The sequence below is a fragment of the Antrostomus carolinensis genome, unplaced genomic scaffold, assembly GCF_000700745.2.
Source record: "Antrostomus carolinensis isolate BGI_N321 unplaced genomic scaffold, ASM70074v2 scaffold12451, whole genome shotgun sequence".
Classification (NCBI taxonomy): domain Eukaryota; kingdom Metazoa; phylum Chordata; class Aves; order Caprimulgiformes; family Caprimulgidae; genus Antrostomus; species Antrostomus carolinensis.
Genome location: NW_010294866.1, coordinates 2,121 through 16,021, shown reverse-complemented (window position 1 = coordinate 16,021; position 13,901 = coordinate 2,121). Strand labels below are relative to the sequence as shown.

The 13,901-nt window shown below is 37.3% G+C and overlaps 2 protein-coding genes across 2 annotated transcripts in view; both read right to left on the bottom strand.

The window, feature by feature from the left end:
• DSN1 (DSN1 component of MIS12 kinetochore complex) overlaps window positions 1-727 on the bottom strand; it is a gene marked incomplete at its 3' end in the record, with an annotated part of 4,676 nt that extends 3,949 nt beyond the window's left edge. The window contains exon 1 of the mRNA XM_029087424.1: window positions 716-727. Within this exon, the coding sequence (XP_028943257.1) occupies window positions 716-727 (12 nt within the window). The remainder of the gene's footprint in view (window positions 1-715) is intronic.
• A 307-nt stretch (window positions 728-1,034) lies between these two features.
• LOC104532543 (pre-B-cell leukemia transcription factor 1) lies at window positions 1,035-12,453 on the bottom strand. The gene is made up of 8 exons (XM_010177781.1): window positions 12,387-12,453; window positions 4,608-4,852; window positions 4,068-4,258; window positions 3,322-3,457; window positions 2,882-3,038; window positions 2,559-2,665; window positions 1,680-1,766; window positions 1,035-1,127 (listed from the first exon to the last, which is right to left on the bottom strand). Exons 1-8 carry the CDS (start codon window positions 12,433-12,435, stop codon window positions 1,035-1,037), a joined length of 1,065 nt encoding a protein of 354 aa, XP_010176083.1. The 5' UTR covers window positions 12,436-12,453.
• Between the last annotated feature and the right edge of the window lie 1,448 nt (window positions 12,454-13,901).

Genomic DNA, 13,901 nt, shown 5'->3' with positions numbered 1-13,901 from the left:
CAGCGGCCGTTGGGGCGCGGGGCATGACGGGAAGGCGGCGCAGGCGCGAGCGCGAGCAGCCGCCTCACCCTTCCCGCCTTTTCCTGAGGGAGCGTCGCGATCGTCCCCTCAGGGACCAGGTGAGGGAAACTGGGGGGAGGGGAGTGGGGGGGGAATTACCCCCCCCAAAAAGAAAAAAAAAAGGAAAAAAAAAAAGAAAAAAGGCTTTGGAAGTTTATTATCTTTGATAAAATCTCGACTGAAAGGGGTGGACTCTGTGGTAACAGCTGCAGAAATGCACAAAAACTTATTATCCGTGGGGCAAAGTCAAGTGCTTTTTGTTTGTTTGTTGGTTTGGTTTTGTTGGGGTTTTTTTTAGTTTTTTGTTTTTTTTTTTCACTAGACATTAAATTAGAAATTACATGGAATGACACAGGATGGGAAAGTCCTACCCGAGAGCAAAGTCCAGTGAGAGTTTTGGTAAAGCAACGTTCTGATTAAATAGCTCAGAATGAATTCTAGTTAAGAAAAGCTTATTTTTCCCTATACAAAATTACAATACAGAGAACGCGTACAATTACAATACGGGGGGGGGGTTTAAACTGTTAGTAGCTATCAACTAGAACAGAAACTTCATAGTAAAAAACTTCATGGAAATTAAAATAAGTCAATTTTCTTAAGCTGTAAAACTTGAGACAAACGCCAAGTTCTAGAAGAGACACTTTCAGATTCTTACCATAAAATACATTTTTTTTTAAAAAAAAAAAAAAAAATGGAATTTGGTTAGGAAAATGAAGCAAGTTCTTTTAAAACAATTTCACATCCCAATGGGCAGAAGTAAAAAGAACTCAACTGTGTGAGGTTGAGAGGTAGAGAGGTATCATTGTAATCACAATCTTCTATTGGGTCCAGGGTTTGGGGGTTTTTGTTTTCTTTTCTGAGGTAATTAGCTGTGTGTCAAGTTGTATAAACAATAGTATTGACAAAAAAAAAAAGAGCAACATTGACAAATTACACTAATGACCTCTTTCCTCTCATCAATAGGTCCTAAAAACTTAATTAGACGCATCCGAATTAACACTTCCAGGGTCTCCAGCAGGTGAAGTGATTGATGAAGGGGTGGTAGCATCCTGCCAGCTGCCATTAGCCTGAAGGGAGGAATAAATATATTGTTTCATTAAATCTGTTAGAAACTACTTGCAGACAAAAAAATAAAAAAAATAAAAAAATAAAAGCCTTTATACTTTTACACTTTACACAGCTTTTGAAGAGAATTAAATATGTATCAGCTCTGGCAAAGCACAGTCCACAAATATCCCGTAAAACCTCTCCCCACCCCAAGATTTTATAGTGTTAACTCTTTATTCCTAGTGCCATCTCCTCATGACAAGAATTAACTGAAACGCACAAATTTTCTGGTGAGCAAAGCCACAATTTTAAATCAAGTCACTCAGAGGGGAAAGGCTGGAAGTTTAAAGCCACAATTTTATATCAAAGCCACAATTTTAAAATCAAAGCCACAATTTTAAAATCAAAGCCACAATTTTAAATCAAGTTCTCAGAGGGAACTACATCTTTTGCAGCTTTTTTTTTGGTTGAAGGTGGGGGGGGAATAAAAATTCAACATTTATTCACAGATCATCAACCCATCATGGGGCAGAATTTGTGTTTCTAGTAATTAATACCTCAGGACATCTTACATCTATACGCTGCGTTGTGTACAAAGGATTCCCCACAATTGTGTCATATCTTCCTGTCTGGTGTATGACGTGATGTAAGGAATCCATCTGGAACAAAAATCCCACACAATGAGAACAATCAGGATAAAAAAAAAAACTTAAAGAAATGCAGCTGTATGTGGTACATATCGATTTGGGCCAAAAATGACTTAAACAAGGGGCAGGAAGACAAGTTTTCTTTGCAGTTCTTGCTGTGAACTGAACTATACCTAACTAGTTCGTTAGCAAGCACAATTAGAGCCTATCACCTATCACTTTAATTACATAGAAACAGATTTTGTGCAGTTCAGATGGATTTAGACATTCAGCAGAAAGTTTAAAATCAGTTTATTGATATTGTTAACCACAAATCCTAAGCAAAGTTCTATTTATAGAGAACAAAACTGACTCTAAAATGAGAAAATGCTGATTCATTAATATAAATTTAAAGGGTTAGAAGAATAGAAGTAGGTTTATTTAGGTATCAGTTAATTCTGTAAGAGAAAATTCACATTTGAGCAGGTTTAGTTATTGACTCATTGGAGAAATTTCACTCTAATTTAAATTTCTTGCATCCTGGCCAGAGACAGAAAAAAATCCATCCCTGTCTGGTATTAAGAGAATCTATTAAGATTCTCTTAATATAATAAATAAAGAAATAAATTAGATTGTCTAATCCAACCTTGCTGTTTGAAGCGGGGTCAATTAGAGCAGGTTGGGTTTTGAATATCTCCAAGGATGGAGACTCCACAACCCTGGGCCACCCCCTCATATCATAGAAAAGACAGAAAAATGGGATTTTAACATTTATCTCACTGCTGAAAGTACAGTTTGGGTTTGTTTTGTTTTTTCTTTACTGACCTGTGACTGCACATTGGCTCCCACCGGGGAGCTCTGGTAAGAAGTCAATGACTGCAGGTTTATAAATGAATCTCCGGAATTTGTCATCTTAAAAGAGCCAGAGGAAGCTGAAAAATAATTAATAAATAATAATTATAATAATTAATAATAAAGAACATGTTTTAATGAGAAATAAAACCCACCAAAAATGCTTTTTCAACGTGTATCATGTAAATTTAAAAGGAAAAAAAAAAACTACAATTGTTTCAAACACCATATTCCATGGTACTAATTGTCCCAAGAAATAATTAAAGACTTTCAAGCAGACAAGTCTCTTCACTCACCTGAATTTGGTGTAGCTGGAGAATTTGCCTGGTTGCCTTGAGCCACGACGTTGGTCGCATCCACTGCTGTTTTCGCGGCATAAATATTGGCTTCTTCTTGGAACTTCCCCATGTTTTTTTTATATCGAATTCTTTTATTACCAAACCAGTTGGAAACCTGGAGATATGTATTGCTATTAGTGTTTCATCAAATTATTATTCCATTTTCCACTATATTTAGAAGTTATCAGCAAGGAAAATGTTTTAAATGAGGCTTCAAGCAGAAAATACTCACTGCTTAACCCTTCAGAATAACCTAAATCCTACTGAACCCCTCAGAATAACTGAAAATCTATTTAAAGCAACAATAACTGAAGCCTGTTGCTAACTACAGGGGGAAAAAACAACATTATTGGAGGAAAAGGAAGTCACTTAATTCCAGATCAAACACTTCTTCATACCTGTGAAACTGTGATGCCACCTTTCTTGGCTAGCTCTTCTTTGGCCTCTTCGCTGGGGTAAGGATTACTCAGATGCGAATAAAAATATTCATTCAGCACTTCCGTTGCCTGTTTGCTGAAGTTACGTCGTTTACGCCTAGAGAAATATTAAGTGATTCTTATTTAAACGGTGTTCTGGAGGAGATTGGACAGAGTACATCATTGGATTTTTTATTTTTCCCTCTAAAATAGGTTTAGTTTGAAGGAGAATGTAAGAATTGAGTGGAATTCGAGGGATGATGATGGCAGAGCAGGCATAACAAGTGGTGAATTCTTAATGTTTAAATTTAATATTCTTAAATTTAATATTCTTAAATTCAAGAGATTATGATGGCAAAGCAGGCATAACAAGTGGCAAATTCTTAATATTTAAATTTAATAAATATTCTTAAATTCAAGAGATGATGATGGCAAAGGAGGCATAACAAATGGCGATTTCTGAATGTTTAAATTCAATATTCTTAAATTTAATATTCTTAAATTCAAGAGATGATGGCAAAGCAAAGTGGCAAACTGAATATTTAAATCCAATATTCTTAAATTTAATATTAAATTCAAGAGATGATGATGGCGAAGCAGGCATAACAAGTGGCAAACTCTGAATATTTTAATTCAATATTCTTAAATTTAATATTTTAAAATTCAAGAGACAACAAAAGAAGTCCAGGCTTCAACACGTGTTACTCAGAGATGATGTTTTCTCGTACCTTGCGTCCAGGAAGCGGGAACGCAGGATCATGACGGCCTCGCACGTGCTCTGCTTCAGCTGCATCTGGATGGTGCTGAATTTCCCGTGGATTATGTTCACCATACGCTCTATTTCTTTAGGTGAGATGGGTCTTGTTCTGCTCTGTTCCCTCAGCAGGTTCATAACGTGGGTGGTGAACTCGCTGCAGGCCTGAAAACACACACGTTTGTCTCGACAAGTGATAAAATACCCGAGAATTTGTTTCCCCAACAAGAATATATATTTATATATATATAAAACTTTAGGAGTTTCCATGTTTCAGCTTTATTTACCCTTAAAAAAAGGCAACAAAGATAAACAAGACAGTTATTATCTTTAGTTTCATGTCCACTCCCTCTATCTTCACCTTCCTTCTGTTACCCTGAGATAACTTCTCCACTTAGAATTCGTTTCCCTCACGTTCACCTGAATTCATTCCACTTCTTAAAACCGACACCAAAGGAAAAAAGGGTTATTTTTAAATTGAGATGATAAAAACTCTTCCATGCAGAAAGATCACCTGTTCATATTTCTCTAGCTCAGAGTGGTAAATCTGTCGGATCTGTGACAGCTTGGCCCTGTAGTCAGAGTGTTCAATGCTATTGTCATTTGGACAGCCACCTGATGTTGCTGCTACAGCCATCGGTCCTCCTCCTCTTCCTCTTTTCTCGGGCCCGGAGACACCCTCCGCCAGCAACATGTTATCTAGTCTCATTAGTTGAGCATCTGGGGGATCTTCTTCCTGAATACCACGAATACTTAACACTGGATAAATATAAAGAGGGAAATCAAAAGGTTATTTCAGAAACAGGAAAGAAAGAACATTCCACTTCAGTTCTGCCAAAAGCATTTCAAGGCTCTTCATGGGTTTTAGTAGGTCTTGAGCTCAAGAAAAATAAAATATAGGAGTGTTTTAACAAAATGTCCTGGTTTTGCTAGGATAGAGGCAACACAGTGAAACATTCGGATCGAGAAACACCAAAACGCCGGGCGAGTTTTCAACCGCGCGCAGATAAAAGACCCCACGGGGTCGTACGAGTGGACGGTGCGTTTGGAAAGTGGTTTAGAGGTCTGTAAAAATCAGAAGCGGGTTCTAACAGAGCAGATTCCCCCCGTATCAGCGTCCTCCTGGCTCCTGCCATGGTCCTCCATTTTACAATGGCTGAATTTTAAAATTCTATTCAAGTTCTGCTTAAAAGCTACCTAAAATTCTACTTAAAATCCTACTTAAAGTAGCGTCCTCCTGGCTCCTGCCATGGTCCTCCATTTTACAATGGCTGAATTTTAAAATTCTATTCAAGTTCTGCTTAAAAGCTACCTAAAATTCTACTTAAAATCCTACTTAAAGTCTACTTAAATTCTACTTTAAATCCTACTTAAAGTCTACCTAAAATATACCCAAAATTCTACTTTAAATCCAATCTAAAATTCTACTTTAAATCCTACTTAAATTCTACTTAAAATCTACCTAAAATATACCCAAAATTCTACTTTAAATTCTACTTAAATTTTACCCCAAATTCTACTTAAAGTCTACCTAAAATATACCTAAAATTCTACTTTAAATCCTATCTAAAATTCTACTTTAAATCCTATCTAAAATTCTACTTTAAATCCTATCTAAAATTCTACTTTAAATCCTATCTAAAATTCTACCTAAAGTTCTACGTAAAATTGTACTTTAAATTCTACCTAAAATTCTACTTTAAATTCACCTAAAATTCTACTTTAAATTCTACCTAAAATCTACAACAACACAAAAAAATGCACCAGATGCCACTTTCTTTAAGCTGATATTCACCAAACCCAGATGCAGCAGTCTCTACACTCCAGATTATTCAATTTTAACTCCAAGCAAATTTGTTTTTAAAACTTCATTTCCCCAATTTTATTTTATTTTTTTGAACAATTTATTATGAACTCTCTTTTTTTTTAAAAAAAAAAGGGCAAGAACTCACAATATACTGAGTCAATACCAAAAAATAAAATAAATGCTAACAGCTTTTTGGCTTTTAATTTGATTTTAATTACTTAAGCTGATTTTAGTTGGATGAGAAAATGGTTTTAACCTTGTGAAGCTCCCAAATTCCAACGACTTTTTCCAAATTGTCATTGGCAGGTTAACGGGATATTCTGTTCCCTACCAAAAATAAACACAAAAGATCTTGTTCTGCAAAGATTCCAGCGTGAGGGCAGGAGAACAACATACAGAGACATTAAACACAGGCATTTAGAACCATTTTCAGCATTTTATAAGCAAAATAGTTGATTTTAAGGAAATTTTGAACGCACAATCTTACAACCATCTTGCTGAACTTCATATTTTGCAGGCTGGAAATTATTGGATATGGAAATAATATGGAAATTATTCCACAATTCTGAGGAGAAGAGAGCTCTGGAGTGGCTGCAGACCTTCCCTCTGCCACAGCGACCCAAGTTTTCTCCAGAAAATCCCTCAGCTTTTTGCAAGTGGAAAAAAGGTGAGTGAGACAAAAATAGTTCTGACCCAGTACCCGGCTACTCGAGCTACGACAAGAATGAGAGAGGAAACTCTTGGCTATTTATTAAGTTTGTGGCTTTTCTAACTCATTGTAGAATTAAAATGAATAATTTATTTTTAAAATAAATAGCAGATCATTTACTACACAGACCCTTTAGTGAGTGAGCGTTAGAAATGGAACAAACAGAAAAAAAAAAAATGGAGTTTTTTATTTGTTGGTGGCTTTCTGGTTTTTTAAAACTCCTTTTTTTTCCAAGAGACCCAGCAGAGACTTCACCAGCAGCCATTTGCTTTTAGCCTTTTTTGACAAAATTCCTATGAAACTATTTTGGGCTGGCAAAGTAGAAATTCAGTGTAAAACAGATATTTTTGGTGTCACCTTATTTGAATGCGCTTCTGCCAGCCAAACATCTTGTTATGCACATTATGATGCATATTGGAATACCTCGTGTTGAAGTCAAGCTCCCAGCTGCAGCTTAATTTTATGTCACTTGTCTAATTATGGTAATTAGACATTAGTTATCATCAATTACACATAAGCTCATCTCAAGTTGACTGCTGAAATGCATAAAGCACCTTCCTGATCTGGAGGTGGCTGGCTCTACTAAGTGATGAGAAACTAGGAAGGAGTTCACTGTCATCATAAACTCCATTTCCAACCTCATAATTCAAACTTTTATTGAATAAATTCTCTCAAAAGTGAACAGACTTAAGACTCAACGAGTGCAAGAAGCTCGCTCTGTCCAACCTGCTCCATCAGGCTGATTTTAAACTTTTGGTATTAATTACATCTTAATATGCATGACAGTTAAAACACAAATTTAAAAGTCATTGCTATGGGTATTAATTTTAAATTTAAGCTGTCATCTCTTGGAATGGATCCCTTTTGCTTCAACTTTTCATTTTTTTGCTGCTGAAAATTAAGTCAGCAGGAGTTTGCAGTTTGCAGAGCTTCTGGAAGATTTCCAACAAAATCAGAAACTGGATTTCAAATCCAATTTCCAAACAAAATCAGAAACTAGATTTCAAATCCCATTTCAAATCTGATTTCCAACAAAATCAGAAACTGGATTTCAAATCCAATTTCAAATGTGATTTCCAACAAAATCAGAAACTGAATTTCAAATCCAGTTTCCAAACAAAATCAGAAACTGGATTTCAAACCCGATTTCAAACAGAATCAGAAACTACATTTCAAATCTGATTTCCAACAAAATCAGAAACTGGATTTCAAACCCGATTTCAAACAGAATCAGAAACTGGATTTCAAATCCGATTTCCAACAGAATCAGAAACTGGATCTCAAATCTGATTTCAAACTAGATTTCAAACAAAAAGGATTCCAAAAGGGGAAAAAAAAAAAGTTACTGCAATAAAAAAAGCATCTCAGTCAACAAGGATTTACACATCTGCCCATCCTTGCGCTCTGCTTATTACCTAGTGACTCGTGATACAGTGAGGAGAACGCTTCTCCAGAGAGTTTACCCCTCTCAGCAGCCTTTTGGCCACCAAATTCTTCAAGTTCCCACAATACTTGAAGAAAATATAACAACTCTCTTAATACTCGAGACGCCAAGAGTCTGCGGGTACAGTTTAGATGGCAGAGTCAGTGTTCTAAAGCGTAGAAAGTCACAGAATCACAGAATCACATCAGGGATTGGAAGGGACCTCAAAAGATCATCCAGTCCAACCCCCCTGCCAGAGCAGGAACCTCAATGAGATCACACAGGAAGGCGTCCAGGCAGGTCTTGAATGTCTCCAGAGAAGGAGACTCCACACCCTCCCTGGGCAGCCTGTCCCAGGGCTCCAACACCCTCACTGGAAAGAAGTTTCTTCTCCAGTTGAAGCAGAACCTCCTGTGTTCCAGCTCACACCCACTGCCCCTTGTCCTACCATTGGGCATCACTGAGAAGAGCCTGGCTCCATCCTCATGACATTTGCCCTTAACATAGTTGTAAACATTAATGAGGTCTCCCCTCAGTCTCCTCTTCTCCAAGCTAAAGAGCCCCAGCTCCCTCAGCCTTTCCTCAGCAGGGAGATGCTCCACTCCCTTCATCATCTTGGTGGCTCTGTGCTGGACTCTCTCCAGCAGTTCCCTGTCCTTCCTGAACTGTGGGGCCCAGAACTGGACACAATATTCCAGATGTGGCCTCACCAGGGCAGAGTAGAGGGGCAGGCGAAACTCTCTGGACCTACTCACCACCCCCCTTCTAATGCCCCCCAGGATGCCACTGGCATCACTTTTATGGATGTTTTAAGAAATTCCCTCCTCTGGCTCAAAAAACGCGGTGTGTTCGTGTTCTTCCCATCACTGCACCAATAACCATATTGTGTATTCTCTGGCACGTCACCTACCAGATATTCATCAAACCTGTAAAATAATTATCCAAAGCAAAATGAAATTCCCATCATTTCTAATTAATCTTTAATTAAAACGCAGCACAACCTAAGGTGCTGAAGCCTCACTCCGTATGCAAATGCAATCATTACAATATATTTACATCTCATTAATTAAAGAGTTGCAGTTCTACCAAGGAACTGCACAAGATCACTGGTACCAAAATAAGCTGCTTTGCTTAGATTTGCTTTGCTTTCCTGATTTTCCTTCACAGAGTGAGGATTGCAGAACGTGATAAATGCTTCTGCTGGGTGTGGAATACACAAAATTAGAACCCTAAACCTGCCATTTTAGGGCCAAAAATGTGCAGTTCAGACCATATTTAGCATAAAATACTTATGGAGAATGCAGGGAGTAAGGAGTTGGGTGCTGCACCTCTGCCCCTCCTCATCCAGGTCTTTGGTTTTTGATCCCATCCCTTCTGGTTTTACCTGGCAAATGTTGATTTTTATTATTTTTATTATTTTTTTAAGAGAATAACTACTTTTAATTACCTGTAACTTTCTGATTTTACCTCTAACTCACCCTAAAAACCAACTCCTGTTTTATTCAGACTGAAGAGTTTCTGGGATTTGGCACCCCACAAATCACACTCTTAGGTGAGAAGGCAGGAATATATCTCTATATATATATTTTTAAATAGAAAGCCACTTAAAACAATCCCAACCCCCTTTGGAACTACTTTTTAATCCTACCAAAATACCACACCTGATTTTTTTTTACCTGCATGAGACACCCCATTTTTCTCTGGGGGGGAGAGATACAGACAGCAGGTTGCAGCTTCCCAACGACAAGAAACAATTAAAGAAATTGTGACAATGCCACAAAAACACCTTCCCTACCAGAAATACAGGAGTGGAGACCCCAAGGGGCCTGAAACCCACCACAAACTAGTGTCTTTCTAGAGTGGGATGATCAACAGAGAAGAAAAAAACTTCAGAAATTTAATATTCTGCACCAAAAGCAGGCAGCCTTAACGCTACAGATGTTTAATTCTCATTTTAAGACAGAATTATGCTGGTTTTTAATTCATATACCTTGAATCATACCCCAAGTGTCACTGAATCAGCAAAAAACCCTCTTTGCTGCTTAAATTAAAAACCACTTTTGTGAGTTCCCAAAAAACTAAGTAGTTTTGATGGGATTAGATGCCTCTTCAAATAGCTACGTACGCTCCAGGCATGTATTTAAAAGACTTGAAAATAAAAATACCTGCTTTTTCCCCATTAACTGGTTTGAAATTTAAAAAAATAGAATAAAATAAATAAATCTGGGGGAGGGGGAAAGCAGGGCTTGAACACAACATTAAATGTGGGATATGATATTAAATGAACACAATGAACATGATATTAAATGAACAGAATACCACACCTGAATGATATTAAATGAACATAATCAATGAACACGATATTAAATGAACACGATATTAAATGAATACAATAATCAATGAACACAATATTAAATGAACATAATCAGTGAACATGATATTAAATGAACATAATCAATGAACACGATATTAAATGAACACGATATTAAATGAATACAATAATCAATGAACACGATGTTAAAAGAACACAATATTAAATTACAAAGAGTAATTTGTAAATTTTGGGGTTTTTTTTAATTAATAAACACTATTGGAGAGAATTTTTCATCAGCTTTCAGCTGGCTGCCCGTCGTGAAAGCGCACGGTTTATCCTGAGCTATTGTGAATGACACCAGAGCTCCAACAAAGAGAGAAAAAAAGGGAAAAAAAAGAAAAAAAGGGGAAAAAAAAAAGATGAGGGGGGAGGAGGAACATGTTTGAAACCGATTTCTCAGCTAGAAAAGAAGCTTGTGCCTCTGGGTCACAAAGAAAACCCAAAACCTTGTGTTACAGTATGTCCAGGCTTTTGTTTGCTTGAAGCCATAACATCTGCTCCCCATAATTTAAATAAGGAAGAGACAGACCATCAGACATTCAAAAAACCAAGGAGACCAAAACCAAACCCGGCCTCACCGCGCGATCGAGAGTCTGTTCGAGTGGATTTAGCTCAGAGGAGTCACAGTTTCCATTGATAACAGCATAAAAAGGAAAAACAAACAAGAAAACCTTCTTTAAGAGCAGCAATCCTCAAAGGACAGAGGTAAAAACACCACAGCACGTGCTTCCTACCACCGTTTGTCTTCAAAAAACAAACTGCTGTGGTGGGAACAGGAGATACACAACCAAATTCTCCAGAAATGAAGGTGTAATGTCAGCCTCAAAGCTGACTTCGAGGACAAGGACACTGCAGAGGATGGGAATGTGTGGTCCTTCACGTGGCAAGACAGTGAGGAGCATTGCCAAGTTTGGGTATTTGGGGAAAAAAAAATAATAATGAAAATAAAAATATAGGTTTAGGATGTTAAATGTTAATATAACAAAAAAAAACAAAAAAAAAAGGAGAAACTGCCATTTTAGTTACTGGTAATTAAAAGTTACAGGTAATTAAAAGTAGTTATTCTCTAAAAAATAATAAAAATCAATATTCACTATAATTTATAGACATTAGATATTCAAACAATATTGTTTAAGGGTTCACACGTGAGTATAAAATGAGAGATTCTAAATTTGCCCCCAGTGCTTCTGTCCCTCAAAGTGACCTGTGTGACCACCAACTCCATTTCCTGCCACTTCTGCCTCTTCCAGGTAACCCCAAACATCCTGCCTTCCCTTTTCTCAGTTATTTTATATAGTTTTGGATCTCAGTTATTTTATATAGTTTTATTTTCAGTTATCATAAATAGTTTTTTCACTTATTAGTTTTATTTTCAGTTATCATATATAGTTTTATTTTCACTTATTATATATAGTTTTATTTTCACTTATTATATATAGTTTTATTTTCACTTATTATATATAGTTTTATTTTCAATTATCAAAGAGTTTTATTTTCACTTATCATAGAGTTTTATTTTCACTTATCATACATAGTTTTTTTACAGTCATCAACTTCAAACTTTTACTACCACCACAATTTTAGTACCAATTCCTTAAAGGAAAAAAAAAAACCACAACAACCCACATGACATATCAGGATTATTCAGGATTCTCTAGGCAGATATCAAAAAAAAAAACCCTCAACCTATAGATTCTTCACATAGACAAAACTGATTATTATTATTATTGCTGAAATAAGCAGCGTTGTTTTCTCCAAACCTGCACACAGACAACATTATAAAAAGCACATTAAACCAATTTCCAGCTTCCAGAAAACTCATAAACCAAACAAAAAATAACCTTAAATTGTAGAATCTACCAGGGAAAATCGAGGCCACGTTAAATTAGAGGGTAAATTATCAGCATTTCAGAGCTGATGACTGAAAATGGGTTTTTTTGAGGGGGGGGAAAGCTGAGACCAGAAAAGACCCCAACGTACCTGTTTTCTCCTTGATCTCACACAGCACGCTGAAAAGAGCAGGCTTCATTCTGTGGCAGTTCAAGGCATGTTTTCTGAAAAGGAAGAAGAAAAAAAATGAGTGTACACCAAAAAAGGTGCCAAGGCTTCCAGAGAACTGGCTCACGCTTCGGAAATAGCAGGTTAGTGTGTAAAATTCAGACAGAAATTGTGCAAGTTTGGGTGATTTCAGTGTCCACGCTCATTTAGGGACAAACTGGTAAAAATACACAGTCCTTCAAATTCCCAATTCTGGAATATAGGAACCATAAGCACCTTCAGTTCTTCCAAAAGTGTATTTTATACACGGGGATCAAATTTTCTTCTTGAGTTTGTAGCTTCTATAAAATCTAATCATGGAATCCATCCAAAAGGTAGAAAAATAAGGTGAGTTTAGAGCGTAAAGATCCTGAAGAGCAGGAACAAGGCAGAAGACAGGTACCACTCACTTGCCCAGCTCACACAACGAGCAGCCACCTGATCTGATGAACATCAGCTACTAAAATGCTGTTAAATACAACAAGATTTCCCACACGTGCTCATTCTGCCTTTTTTGAAGCTCTTCCAGTGTCTGTTGTTTTTTATTTCCCCCCTTCTCACCAGGAAGAGACAATTTTACAGAATCCCCCCCAATTTTACAGATTGGAAAAAGCCCTTGAAGCTCATCGAGTCCAATCGTTAACCCAACACTGACAAGTCCCTGACTAACCCATGCCCCTAATTTTAATTATACTATTAACACAGAATCCATCCTAATGTCTCATCAAACCATCTTCTGAGGTGAAAACACACTCCAAGTGTGGTCAGCACTGAATAAAAGCGGGAGGTGAGGTTTCCCACAGAGGGTGGGCAGTGTTTTACCCTCCCCATCACTGATTTTCAGGGGTCAGCCAGTAGTTAGGTGCCAAACTTCCCTCAGAACTCAGTGGAAAGAAATATCTGGCTGTAGAAAAAAAAAAAAATAATCTATTTTGCTTCTTGTGACCCGTTTGATAATTGAGAAATAATATTTAAATCACCTTTATAGCTCAAATTCAATATGTTTTTTTAAATATAAATACAAATTGGGCTTCCTTCTTGCACGCCAGTCACTTCTCCGGCACAAATACAGGTGGCTCAGCTTCCTCACAACCCCTAACAGCTCCCCCCAAGAAAATAGCAGAATTTGAGCTGAGCTTTTCACAAAAAATCACAGGAGCTGAAGTCAACTGACCACTTTTGGACCAACCAAACGAAGGATAAAACCTGTTCAGCTCCGGAGATGTTTGATAATATCAACCCCAAGACAAAACAGCCTGAGAACAAAGGCAGCTGAGGAGACGAGCCCGGTGAAATCTATTGTCCTTGCCTGATGAGGGGAAAAAAAACCGAGGGGGAGAGTGGGGAGGGGGAGAAAACGAATTCCAAATCCTTCAGACTGTGTCTCCACTCAGGTCTAAAACGCGGCGTTTAGGTACAAGGCACTAGAAATAATCAACCCGGAGATAATTGCATAAT

Bases quoted from the DNA above. Each gene is read 5' to 3' on its own strand.
- LOC104532543 (XM_010177781.1), bottom strand. From the start codon at position 12,435: ATGAAGCCTGCTCTTTTCAGCGTGCTGTGTGAGATCAAGGAGAAAACA. The intron at 3,458-4,067 runs GTACGAGAAAAC...ATATTTCTCTAG, and splicing joins TCCCGCTTCCTGGACGCAAG to GCGTAAACGACGTAACTTCA. The intron at 1,128-1,679 runs GTAAGATGTCCT...TCCTCCCTTCAG, and splicing joins ACACAACGCAGCGTATAGAT to GCTAATGGCAGCTGGCAGGA.